General features: G+C 39.3%; 1 protein-coding gene across 2 annotated transcripts; it reads left to right on the top strand.

The window, feature by feature from the left end:
- Positions 1-1,786: 1,786 nt before the first annotated feature.
- Positions 1,787-13,882, top strand: PLIN2 (perilipin 2). 2 transcript variants are annotated; one of them, XM_062513119.1, is made up of 8 exons: positions 1,787-1,839; positions 1,920-2,115; positions 2,763-2,845; positions 3,354-3,639; positions 3,964-4,148; positions 4,906-5,040; positions 5,766-6,056; positions 12,416-13,882. In XM_062513119.1, exons 1-8 carry the CDS (start codon positions 1,810-1,812, stop codon positions 12,548-12,550), a joined length of 1,341 nt encoding a protein of 446 aa, XP_062369103.1. In that variant the 5' UTR covers positions 1,787-1,809; the 3' UTR covers positions 12,551-13,882. The 2 variants fall into 2 exon arrangements, with proteins under 2 accessions (XP_062369103.1, XP_062369104.1); XM_062513120.1 differs by lacking the exons at positions 4,906-5,040; positions 12,416-13,882 and having other exon boundaries at positions 5,766-6,503.
- Positions 13,883-13,885: the final 3 nt, after the last annotated feature.

Raw genomic sequence — 13,885 nt, forward strand, 5'->3', positions numbered from 1 at the left:
GCGGTGTTGGAATGACCCATCCCGGAAGCGGCCCGTGGAGGCACTTGGGAAAGCGGTGCGCCTTCCTGCTTTGGGTACCGCGGCGAGCCAGAGCCGGCGCCGCGGCTGGTGTTCGTGGCTCATCGCGCTGCTTTCTTGCACTTCTTTCCATAGCGCGGGGGGACAGTGGAATGGAGTTTGTGACGTAGCCTGTGTGATTTCCTCTCCCGAACCTATTGCTGTCTCTGAAATATGCTTGGACTTGGATTCCAGGCGTCTCGCTTACCTGCGCCAGGGGAGTGGATCCGACTTTTGCCAGGGCTGAATCTCTTCAAGGGGTCTCTGAAACTGTGCAGGATTCTAGTTATCTTCCTTGTCTTTAGGAGCAGGAATAACTTCACAGGCTAACTGCGCTGGTTTATTGACTACAAATGTATGCCCTGTGTGGATGGATCTTACTAGACACACTACGAATATTGAATAATCCTTAAAGTAACGGCCCGTCTTCCTTCAGAGGCCAGTTTCTGTGCCGTTAGCATCTTCTGTTCTGTAGCACGCCTTGCAGTTCATGGTGAAATTCAGTTGTACTCCAAGTGATCTGACTTGCAGTGCTGTGTGAGAAACGCAGCATGTTCCTGTGAGTATTTAAATTCTTGTTAAATGGAAGGAGAACTTTGCCGCTGTAACCACTGTCTTTTACCTGTCTTGCTTGTGTGTTCCTGTACAGTGGTTAATCACATTACAGGCATTGTTTTATAGCATGTGAATGTTAATATGTGCAAATATGCCTGCAAAATATTAACAGGATGCCTTTGTCCTCCTTCCCCATTATGTAATGGGGAAAAGTTTTATCTCAGATGAAATATTAACACGCTCCTTTTTTGCTGTCATACATATGAGACAGAAAACTTCTTTTGACTCTTCAACAAGCCTGGCAAAAGGCCTTGTAAACCACAATGCTTTGTAGGACCTACTCCTAGTTTACCTTTTTGTTGCCTTCGTTTGTGCAGATTCTTCTGGTGCTTCAGAATTATGTGGAATCATTAATGGAAAAAGTACTTCTTGCAGATTTAGTTAATGCATATGTGAATAGGATGGCAGTGTGCTTCAGTGTGTTCTCCCTATGTAGTACTGCAGTACCCTGCCCCTTCTATAGGGCTCTTGTGGAGAGAGCTGTAAGTATTTTCTCCGTGGGAATATATGTTGGAATGCATGTTGAGTACTGTAAATTAGTTGGATGATCAATGTTTGTGACTCTTTTTTTTAGTGGGAAATGTGTAACAATTTAGTCTAAATTAGCATAAAGGAGATTTATTTTTGCAGTAGGGAAATCTGATGTTCTCCATGTCACAGGACTACTAACTTCTTAGCAAGCAGAACAGAGTGAGCCTTAGGTGGGCTCCCTAGAAGATATAATCTGATTAAAGATGATGATGATAGGTTCTTTGACTTGGACATTCTAGACTAGATTTTTAGTGACTTGGAGGCTGACTTTTGTTTGTCCTGGCTCAACAGATAACTGTCTTAATTCTTCTAGAAAAAATGAATTACTCCACCACCTGGTTATTCATCAGGGAACTGCTGTACCTCAAAGCCTGTCTCATGCATCTGCTGCACTTGCATTACCTAAACCAAATTTTGGATTTTCAAATTGTTGCAATGAAATCTAATTCCTGTATGCGTGAATGTGAACATCCCGATCCCAGTAAATGGAATAGATCACAAGAAGGTTGTTGCTCTCAAAGTTTGGTGCTTAGATGAAGCAGATATGATGCCATAACTTGTATATGCTTCTTTCACAGGCTGTGTAAGGTTCAGGACCTGAAAAAAATGGCACTGGCAGCAATTGATCCACAGCAGGTATGTCTGAGTTAGTCCCATAATTTCTTTGTCTAGAGTAGAAAAGTAGGAGTCAACTAAGACCTTTCTCTTTTAAACAGAACATTGTATCGAGGGTTGCCAACCTTCCTTTGGTGAGCTCCACCTATGATATGGTGTCCACAGCTTACCTAACCACAAAGGATAACCATCCTTATCTGAAGTCAGTATGTGAGATAGCAGAGAAAGGAGTGAAGACGATTACATCAGTCGCCATGACAAGTGCTATGCCTATCATTCAGAAACTGGAACCACAAAGTAAGGCAAAGATGAAGCTGTTGATAACTTTAGTTCAACTGATTTTTTTTTTTTTTTAATATATCCAGATGCACTTATGGTTTAACATGGCTATGCTGGTCTTGAATGCCGTTTCAGGGGGCTGACTGAACCTGACTTGTTGCATAACTTATTACACATTAATAAGACTTTAAAAAAGGTAATAGTCCAGAGTGAAAGCAGATTCCAGCTTTTGTAATACTAAATGATGTATGACTTTTGATACGTGAGGTGATTGCACAATCTCTTGCTCAACACATTCCTCACCCTTCACCTGGTTTTAGATGCTACTGTTGTACTTTCATACACCAAGAACTGGTTAAATTTGGAAGCTGTGTCACAGGACTGTTGTAACCAGAAGCCTGGTTTCATAGAATGGCAGAGAGCCAGGTGTTTTCAGCTTCTTCTACCAGTTGCTTGTAATTCTTTGCCTGCAAGTGAGGATTTTTTTTTTTCTGGCACTGTAAATCTGCCTTTTTCTTTGGCTTTGCTGCCTCAGTTATCACTGGGAAGAGGAGGAAACTACTTCAAGTGTGTTGCATGAGTTCTTTTTCAAGAGGAATTTTCAGTTTGAGTTGCTTTACTAGGGCAAAAATAATTAAACCTAACTCTTGTAATTTGTTTTATAGTTGTAGTTGCCAACAACTATGCTTGTATAGGTCTAGACAAAATTGAAGAGAGACTGCCTATACTGAATCAACCCACTGACAAGGTAAGTTCTTTCCACTTATGTATGCTCAGCAGAGGAACCATACACCCTTCTTCTCTATTATCACTAAAACCCCAGGGAGACACATTTCAAAAAGCTGTGCCTGAAGCACAGCTTGGCAGCAATGAAAAAGTCAAAGGTGTATCTGTAGACCTGTTTGTTGCCTTTGGGAGACCATTAAACTTTTTTTAAAAAAATATTTTAAATTGCCCACCACTTGACAAAATCTTTCTATGGGTGCAGTTCACTGGTGGGTGTCTTTTAAATCTTGAGTTTGTCTCTTTCTTACTCAGTGTGAAGTGCCTGGATTACATTCGCTACAGTTTTTTGAGCTGAAAGCTGTGTGGCAGTCATGTTCTTTTTTCTCTTGTACATATTTGTTTCAGGGCAAATTTTCTTTGAGCTAACCAATACTTGCACAAACTTTAGCATAGATTTATTATTTCCTGTATTATATATATATATCTCACTAGCTAATACTTTTAGTGAATCCATGTATATCCCACGGCAGGTTGTTGCCAATGCCAAGGATGCAGTTGTTGGAGCTAGAGAAGCTGTAACCACCACTGTGACTGGTGCCAAGGAAACTGTTGCTTACACAATCACTGGAGTTGTGGACAAGACTAAAGAAGCAGTGCAAGACAGCGTAGAAATGACCAAGTCAGTTGTAAATGGCAGCATTAACACTGTCCTGGGAAGTCGTGTGGTGCAAATGGTGAGCAGCAGTGTGGACAGTGCTCTCACAAAATCAGAGACCCTTGTAGACCAGTATCTTCCACTGACAGAAGCAGAATTAGGTAAGACCAACTGAAGGTTGGATTTTGTTAGAACGCTTATATTGGAGAGAAGCAAACAATCATCCATTTATTGCTTATTCATAGTGGGGAAGGGGTGCATGGTTCCCAAGCTGCATTTTCCCTTGCTGATTGTTATAGCAGCATCTTCACAAGGAAGCAGAATGAAACTAAGGATTTCTCAGGAAGGCTGTCTATCAGCCTAATCATGGTGCTAAAGGACTACTGAACAAGCCTTGTGTTCAGCCATAACTAGGCAGATAAAATTGTCTTAGACCTCTTAAGTTTTCTTCCAGTGATTGATTTGTTTTCTTTCTACATACCTAGAGAAAGAAGCTGCAAACGTTGAAGGCTTTGAAGTTGGAGTCCAAAAGCCAAGCTACTATGTTAGACTAGGTTCCCTGTCTTCAAAGGTCCGCACACGTGCCTACCAGCAAGCCTTAAACAAAGTTAGAGATGCTAAGCAGAAAAGCCAGGAGACAATCTCTCAGCTCCACTACACTGTTAGTCTGGTAAGTTTAAGCTTTCACTTAATACATAAAAAAAATCCTATGTTGGCCTTGGTTTAGAGTGAAGGAAACAGCCAAAAGTGTCACAGGAAAACTGGGATTGCTCTTTGACTAAATGCATAAATACATGTATTATGTGTATTGCATTAAATACAAAGAATTTGCCATTACGAGATTTTAATCACCATTCAGGGGAGTTCTAAATCAGGCTAAGCTGTGAGCTAGTGAACAATTGCCTGTAACTGCAAGCACTGCAGAAATGGAAGTGACGTGTTTAAATTCATTCCTGTTTTGTAGTGCTGGTTTTGACATACTTTGTTCAGTGAAGAAATTGTGCAATTTAGAAACACATCACTCCTTTAAGTCCTTTTTATTAATAAAATTTCAAATTCTTTTGGGACTTGATCTCTTGCTGTTTCTACCTTGGAGCATTTCTGGTACTTCAGTAGTCTTATCCCAACAAATACCTTTATGTACATGACGAACTGCGCACAGACTCATGGCCTTCTATGCACTTTCAGTTCCTCCTGTAGAATGCTAGTGGGGGAGGGGGAAATAGTTGAGGCAGAGGGGAACACTACATATCATCTTAAAACTGCTTTCAGCTTTCAATTCTTTAACAAGACTAAACATACTCCCCAAAGTTGCTTACACTGAATTTCTGAAGTATTTTTAAAGATTACAAAACAGTCAAGGGAAAGAAGCCCTAAAGGAACTGTTTGGACTCTTGGCTCTACTTCCTTATTTGGCTGTATTTCAGATCGAGTATGCCAGAAAGAACGTGAATAGTGCCAATAAGAAACTTCTTGGTGCTCAGGAAAAGCTATATCAATCCTGGGTAGAATGGAAGAAAAATACAGGCCAAAATGATGGTGGTGATCTGCGTAGTGCTGAGGTAAATAGATGGAAATGTACACCAGAAATAAATTTATTGTATCCCATCAAGGTAATAGTAAACTAACAGTCCCTGAGGTGTGGAACAGAGAGGCTGGATGCTAAAGCTAAGGGAAGCTGACTTCTGAGAAGTAGGGGACGTGAGCTCTTTGAAATGAACCTACTTCCTACAAACACTCTAGGATTCATTCTCCTCTCTTGAGAATGCTCATCCTGTTTAGCATGTGAACCCGTGTTGGAATATCTGTATGTAGATTAGCTATAAACAATGTGATGTGTCTAGACCAGAAATAATGATTTGTCAGCAGTCTTAGGCACAGACTCACTGATTCCTACATGTAGCTTTCGGGGATAGTTATTGATTAGAATGTACTTAACCTGCTGTGACTTCTTATCCAGAGTTGAAACAAGAATCTGCTTGACTATTGCTGTGTAGAACCTATCAGTTTCTTTTCATGAAGTACTTGAGTGTTGAAGAAATATCAAGTACTCCTAAGTCTTTGATGCTTCAGACTAAAAACCTGGTTTATTGTCTGCTATAGATTTATTTCACTTACATCCCCTTTTCTTTGCTTCTTTATGTATCTTGATCAACATAAAGCTGCTACAGTTTTAAAAGACACTAATTTACAGTCATAAAAAGCACTAATGTCATACATTAGTCATAAATATTGTACATTACAGTATAAAAAGATACTAATGTGCTGTTGTGCTTGTTCTTTCTAGCACATTGAGTCAAGAACTCTAGCTATTGCACGGAGCCTCACTCAGCAGCTTCAGACCACATGCCTCACACTGGTCTCAAGCCTACAGGGACTGCCACAGAATGTACAGGATCAGGTTTACAGTGTTGGGTCAATGGCAGGTGATGTCTACCAGAGCTTTCGGTCAGCATCCTCCTTCCAAGAATTATCAGACAGCTTTATTTCAGCTAGCAAAGGACAGCTGAAGAAAATGAAGGAGTCTCTGGATGATGTGATGGATTATCTTGTTAACAACACACCGCTCAACTGGCTGGTAGGTCCCTTTTACCCACAACTGCCTGGCGATCAGCATGCTGACAGCAAAGGTGAAGGGGAGGAAAGTTCCAGCCAGGAAGACAAACAGCCTGAACACCCTACTGAATAAACTGCATAGCATGCATGTACTCTGCTGACCAAACAAGTGGTCTTACCAAGTATAGCTGCCAAAAAAATCTGTTTTCACCATTTTTTGGTGAACAATCCATAAATACAGGAATAGGGGAATCTACAGGCTGGGACACTGACACATAGGCTGTATTGTCCTGTGTTGTTAAGCCATGCTTAAAAATTCAAGCTAGACTCAAGTGCCTAAGTATTGGCAGCTGACAGTTGTCAAGATTCCCTATTTGTCTGTCAAGCACCTCATCATTCTTCAGTGGTATTAATACCATTAGTCTAAATGAAGCCTACCATAGCTGAAAGCCTTTGATTTGTTGCTTAATCTCTTACCAGAATGATATAACAGCCTTATATACTGTGAAATACATTTAAAAACTCTTTAGCTATGTACACTTAAATGCTATGTTTGCTGCAGATCACACATGGTAATTATGCATCTGACTATCTCAGATTCTATTGCTACATCATTCATGATAGAAGTTCTGTGAGTGCAGAATGCCAAAACTGAAAGTGGAGTTTCTAAATGAGTCAGCTGGAGTTAAATGCTATGACAGTGTTAACATTAATAATTGTATAAACTTAACTAATGTATAACACATAACTTTACCACAGAATCATAGAATATTTCAAGCTGCAATGGACCCATAAGCATCAAGTTTGACTCCTGCTCCTTGCAGGACTTTGTAAAAACTAAACCATGACTAAGAGCATCATTTAGAACACTGTTTCAGTGACTGACCAAGTAATTATCAACACATTTTTTAATACGCAGTATAAAGGCAAGATTCATGCTGTTTGTACCCAGGTGCCTGCTGCTGTGTGTGTGTGTGTGTGTGTGTGTGTGTGTGTGTGTGTGTGTGTGTGTGTAGCCATTGTTTTGTAACTCATTTTTGTGTGTTAGTAATAAATGCTTTAGTAGCCTAAGCCTGTCTCCTTTGTTTTAAAACAATCTAACTTGCTCTTCTGTGCTCCCTCAAACTGAGTCCAACAGAAAGCAAGTTTGACATGCAAATGAAGTAGATGTTCATTGAAAATGTTTGTGTGTGTATTGATAGATAGATAGATAAGATACTGCTGCAGCATTTTCTTCCTTTTGGATTTTTGTGTATCTGTCCATTGAGTCATAGCTTACTGCTGTTTTTGCTGATCCTTCCTGTTGTCACCTTTAAAGATGACCTAAGCTGTGAGCTGCTGGATGTTCTAATATTGAAGAGAGATGGTTATGGACAAAAGAACTCTCCCTCCCTTCACAGTGGGTGTTGAGTGTGTTTGACATGGCCATCTATCTGCTTTGTCTTCTGACTCTCTATAAACAATGCTTACTTCTCAGCTGCATCACTAGTTTTAACTTTATTTATCCTCTTGAACTTGAGTGACAGATGTGTGTTAACACAACTGTTCCAGTGGAATTGTTCTCAGTAAGTCCTGTGAACCCCTCCACTGGAAAAGTAGTTACTAAGAAATAAGCTTTCTTGGGTTAGGGCTGTCCAGGTAAGTTCTGTCTTTTTCCCCGATGCATGTCTTACACAAGTTTGAGTTGCAGTCAGCTAGTGAAGTAGTATTAGCCACCATTTTCAAGGAAGTCACCAAGTAGTGTTAGGCACAAACACAGTTCAAAGAAAGCTTGTTACATAGTCACTGTGTGGAACAAACACCTCCACTGGCATGATGTAGGCACTAAAGCAAATCGCATGTTGTCCGGCCTTCTAAAGTGAGAGGGTTAGCTATTAGATCAGGGTTGGCCTAGAAGTGTGAGGAAGACAGTATTAAATGAAACCAGCAAAACAGGATTTCAGGTAAAGATTCTGTAACTTAGGGCTTTTAAATACTCACTTCATGTAAGGCAGGTGTTTAATGTGAAATTAATGTGAGATGGTGAGACTCCTTTCCAGCTAGGGCCTGAATTAAGACTTCAGGAGACATAGCACTTTCAGGAATTAATTTATTTTTAAGTTTACTTTATTATTGTTTAGGTCCAGAAAGAATGTCCTTTTTATCTCCATTTACAATAATACTTGTAGAGTGCATCCACTGTTATAAATGTGCCTAGGAATTGAATGGAACTAATTAGCTGTGGGAGCAGTGGTCTCAAAGAAGGAATTCCCTTTTTCTATGTGTATTTTAATGTCTTAAGTGCTCTGGTACTTCATACTGAGGTGATCAAATAAGATATTCAAAATTTTCAATGTCTTTTGAGGACGGAGAAATAAACAGCATTATCTATCTAACATTACTGCAGGAGCAGTACATTGTGTTATGGGTTTGTATTCTTGCATGGTTGTCCAGATTTACTAAATCACAGCAAGCAGATGAAGTAGAAAGCAAGGAAAATTTGTTACCAGTCTGAACCTTCAAAGCACTTCTTTCTTACCATGCACTGTTGTGTGGCTTCTGTTCAAAAGTTACCTGTAATTCTGGCAGCTGACCTACAGCTGGTGGCTGCAAGCAGAGCAAGACCTGGCCAAATGCTTACCTAATGGTTGGACTCCTATGGCCTCCTGCTATGATAGGTGCTTGTTTTGTTGGATGCTGCTCTCCCCACAAAATCTTTTTCTGTCTACACACACAGAGCCTCCCACCCCCCCCCATCAGAATTAGGAACTCTTCTAGTTCCAGGGGACTACTGGGAGAGACAGCTGAGTATAGCAAATTGGTATATTCCTGATTTTTTTATATAGAATGAAGTCCTCCGATTGGGATTAGACTGCCAATAAGGAGAGCATTGAATAAACTGATTTCCAACTGTACTTGCATGGGTATCTTATTGCAGGTAATTTAGCATATTCCACAGTCCAGTCGAATTGCAGATCTACAGACAGAACTTGGGATTTTTCTTTAGTTTTTTCATTAGTGCAGCTAAAGCTAGATAGAGTGACTATTAATAGGTTCACCGGAGGCAAGAATGATGCCTTCCTTCCAGTCTTATTTTGTTTTTATGCCACTATTGTTTTTGACTGAAGCTGATGTGCTTCCTCACTAATAAATGAGGGAAACCTGAGATACTGCCATCTTACCTGTTTCTTTTTAACTAGATGTATTAAACGGCTCGGCTGCACTGTACAGAAGCTTGCTTCCTCTTAGTCCAAAATCCTGTTTGAGGATACAGGTTGGGCTAGAATACTGCGAGGTTTCTCTGGAACCTTTTAAAAAAGGGTAAGACCAGATGTGTTGGAAATGATAGGAATTAGATTCAACTGTTTTCAGCAAGGCAGGTAAACTGGATTAAATGGGAGAATGTAAAAGGCTGCTAGTCACACAGAACCTGGGATGGTAAAGGTTAGACTACTAACATCATTATTACTTGGAAGATTATTTAGGGTTTATTTAGAATTCAGAAAGTTACTTTTTCTCTTTTAGAGATCACTCAAAAATTGTTCATGCTAGCTGACACTTCCTCTTCCCAGGTGCATTTAACAGACAGCTACTATTCTATCGTTGCTGAAAATAGTTTTTTAGAAAAGCTTTCAATATAAGCATTTATAAATACCTCCATACAGTATGTAAGTTTTGCAAACATATTTATAGTATTGGTCAAAACCAAATTACAAGATTTGTATAAGGCCTGGAGTTGCAGCTAGTTTGCCTCAATTTAAAAAAGGTGTAAAGCTTTGGAAATGTCTTCTATTCTTCAAGATTAATATTTTTGCAATAATCTTTTCCAGAATTCAACTTAGGGTAATATTTTATAGGTAGTAAAATAGGTGAAAGGATTTGGGAACAATTGATTAATTTTTTCTCACTATTAAAAAAAAAACAAAACAACCAAATGGTAACTACCACCAAAAAGCTTTTTTAAACCCCCTAATTAAGAAGATGAAATGGAACCAAACTTATTTTTTAGCATGCTTGGTTAGTAATTTGCATTGTCAGAGTCTTAACATGCAGCAGCTTGCTGGAGATACTGTACACAGTGTTTTGTTAAATGAATTTATTTACCTTTATTGCCAGTTCATGGCAGTTTTATTTCTTTTGGATAATACCATCTCTGATGACTAAAAATCAACACTTGTTCTGAAAACTCACAAAAGTAGAGCACTGTGTCAAAATGCTAGTGGCTCAGGATTAAAAACTTAGCAAGAAAAAATGGATTGAATTTCTTAGTATTGACATTTACATTTGTGTAGAAAGACAGGAAAATGCCGAAGTATTTTTTTGCACTATTCTAGGCAGAGATTTTGCAAGTATTATATCTTTGTAAATTATTTACTGAATCATACAGAGAAATTGCATGAAGAGTTATATCTGGTCTTAAGATTTTATTGCAGGAGCTGATAGGAAGTTGAAAGAAAGCAGTGAGTCAATTGTGAAAAGCGGTGTGGAAGTGAAGATCTTTTACATAAGCAATCCTGTAACACCAAGGGCTTTGCATTGTTTTAGATAGACTGTGCAGATGTCAGAATATGTGATTCTAATACAATTTAACATGGTCAAAACTGAAGTGAGTCATACTGACATCCAGTCTGTTATACTGAGATACACTCCAGTTTGAAGTTCTATCATGACTATCAAAATCTTACATTAAAGGGTGCAGGTTTTTCTACTGCATGCATTAAGGAGATGAAGAAGACAGAAAAAATTGAGCAATTACTCTGTTGTCACTAAGAACAAAATGGATATAAGTAATAAAAACCTCTTGAATGTATAATAGAGAAATTCTTACTGGTCAGACACATTTACTGAACATGGCTGTGTCCTGGTCAGTGTAAATACATACAACCATCCGTTTGGGCACATTCTTTAAAAACTGCATATGGTCTACTTAGTCTTGTTAGGATACATGTATTTTTACTGCAGTATGAAATACAAGATCATGTGCTGATAATGAGGAAACTTGTTGCTTTCTCTAAGTACAGTAATGAAAATTTTAGGAAAACTGCCAAAAGCAGAAAGATGAAAGATAGGTCTTGGTAGAAAGATGTTTCCTGCATTTGTAGTGCCTTTTGATCTTTTGGGAAACAAAAGTTGCTGATCTTATTTTGATCAAGCTTAAGTTTTAAAAGTGGTCTACACAGTTCATGTTATTCACAGTAGTGCCTGGTAAGTCACATGCTGTTTAAATTCTCCTAAAGATCAGTCTTTATAAATAATTAGTATTTCAAAGATCCCTGGTGTCCAATGACTACAGTGTAATGACTGGTCTGTAAGACCAGTAAATTAATATGCAGTGCTTCTGTGTTCTGTACAACCTGGTAGCTGAAGCAGTAGTCCCTTTATTTGGTACTGTCTGCCCTTCTGACCTGTCTTCATAGCAGGCAACGTATAGATTTTCCTTGCTTACTGTCTTTCAGTAAAGTATGTCATAAGGTGTTTTGCAGTTAGGGAATGCATTAAAAATGACTCTTCAGTCAGTACTGAGTTTAAGTTACACAAATGCCTACAGAGCTGCTGCTTTGAACATGCAGAACCAAAGTCCTGTCAAAATGCAACAGTAGTTATTTGCTGATACTGTGTCTGGCTCCAAGTATGTCATATCACCAACATTAAAATTAACCATAAATCATATTACCAGATGTATTTTTCACTTGGGGCAAAAAAAACCCCCAAAACTTATGAGTAAATTACTTAATTTTATCCCATTTTTTCAGAAGTGCCTAAGTAATCTAAGTCCTACTAAGGGGACTTAAGGGTTGGGACTTAAGCTCCTAAGTGTCTTAGCCAACATTTTTAGAAGTCTGTAACATCTATCCATCCACTGATGTCTCTCTGGCAGTTCCTGAAACCCTTTTTGGCTTAGCAGTACAGAACACTATACATGCAGTTAAAAAAGAGGCCAAAATGAGATTGTAGTTCCAGGTATTTGTTTCATCAGAAAAGGTCTGATGCAATAAGCAGGCAGAGCAACACAGAAATCCGTATCAGTCTCCTCAGGGCAGATTACTTTGTCTAGTCCATTGCTTCTGTGAAAAGAAGAAAGGTAAAATTACTTTAAAAACCTAATTTCTTAGTTTTTCTAGTCACCAGTTTCACTAAATTCAGTCCACTATATTGAGCTCTTTTCCATCTCTACTATAAAATCCTACCTTCTAAGCAATTGATTTCCATCTTGTGCGGTATTTGATCTGTCTTATTGGTTTGTGTTTCCTATGAGTCTCAGCATATTTACTCTCTAATCAGGATGTTTGGTCTGTTTTCTAGAGGTGCTGAGCATCTTTGTGTCCTGTCTTCAGTGAAGGATTACTGCACAAATTAGTTTAGTTTTGCTTTTAAATTGATTGAAATTTAATTCCTACACAGGTTCCAGATTTCACTATTACAGACCTGTCTTCAGAGTCAGATGATGTCCCAGACATTTTGGATTTGGACGAAGAGGATCAACAGGACTTTTCACGCACAAATGGCCCTTACACTACAGGGCAAAGAGCTGAATAGAGAAACATAAAAATGTCTTTTTGATACAATGTACCTTTGCCATGTTTAATTTAGATTTTTCCTTTTTAAAGATGTACCTGCCTAGTTTAGGGATTATGGGGATATTTTTTAACATCAGTACTGTTTCACTTAGCTGCATCAAAAATCTGGGTTTTTCAATGTACAGAATACATTCTACATTAATTGGTTAGCATGGGTGTCCGGCTCTCATTCTACAAGCCAGGTGTAGCCTAACCAGTGTATCCAACTAATCTGACCTTTGTTGATGATTTGTTCTCCTGCTGGTAGCAGCCATGAGAACACCCCAGTGCTTTGCATAAAGGGCTGCCAACAAAAGGAGTTGATGAGGATTTGCCCACAATATTTCCCCTTTCAGTCTATGGGAAAAACAGTGCTGCATCTACCTCTTTGCTGCTAGAAGGGGTAAGAGACTTTGTCTATCTCAGATTTTCTCAGGTTCTTTTGTTAGGCTCTGCATCTACAGAGCTTAGATGCTTAGAGTTTTGCTTTGGCAAGAGTGCTTTATGCACAAAAGGACTTCCTTTCTTTCCACATGCCTTCTGTGTGCAAATATTTTGGCCATCATGATGCTATCAGTTGTGGCTCCTGAGACTAAAAGGGAGTAAATGCTTCAGTACTGAAGTGTTTTGGGTATAAGGATAGCATTTAAATAAGAAAGGGAAAGAGACTGTAAAAAGAAAGGAAAAGTAGAGAGTAAAGAGATAAGGACTTTGGATAAAAAATGTTGGAAAAAAAGAGGGAATTGAATGTAAGGAGTTTTCTGGTGACAGTGATTTTAAAAAAAAAGTTTTAATAAATCTCAGTTGTTTGGTAAGGGCTGGTGCGTCTGCATTTGCTCACGCACAGTACTTTCTCTAGGAGCTGGGGAGAGTGGGATGGGACTGGACGCGGATTTGTTAACATTTCTTTGGGAGTACCAGGCCGACGTGCTGTCGCAGAGACCTCCCCGTGTCGTCGGTGTGACTGCAGCGCGGCCCCGGGAGCTGCTGCCGCTCTGCTACCTGGAAGTCTGGTCATGAAATGCCTTAGAATAAAAGTTTGAACAGCACAGCCCGCTTGCCGCTGCGAGTTTTTCTTGTTAGGGCTTTTTTTTTTTTTTTTTTTTTTTTTTTTTTTTTTTTTTTTTTTTTGTCGGCAAAAATTTTTCAATCCGATTACAGAAACCCTATTCAAATGTCAGGGCCTCCTGCAGGGATACCGGCACCCGGACTACACTTCCCGTGAGGCAGCTCGCCTTCGGGCTCCGGGGTAGGCGGGAGGTCTCGCGAGGATTGGCGAGTGGTGCGGGCGGGCCCGCGCGCGGCAGTTTTTGGC

This window comes from Cinclus cinclus, chromosome Z (assembly GCF_963662255.1).
Source record: "Cinclus cinclus chromosome Z, bCinCin1.1, whole genome shotgun sequence".
NCBI lineage: Eukaryota > Metazoa > Chordata > Aves > Passeriformes > Cinclidae > Cinclus > Cinclus cinclus.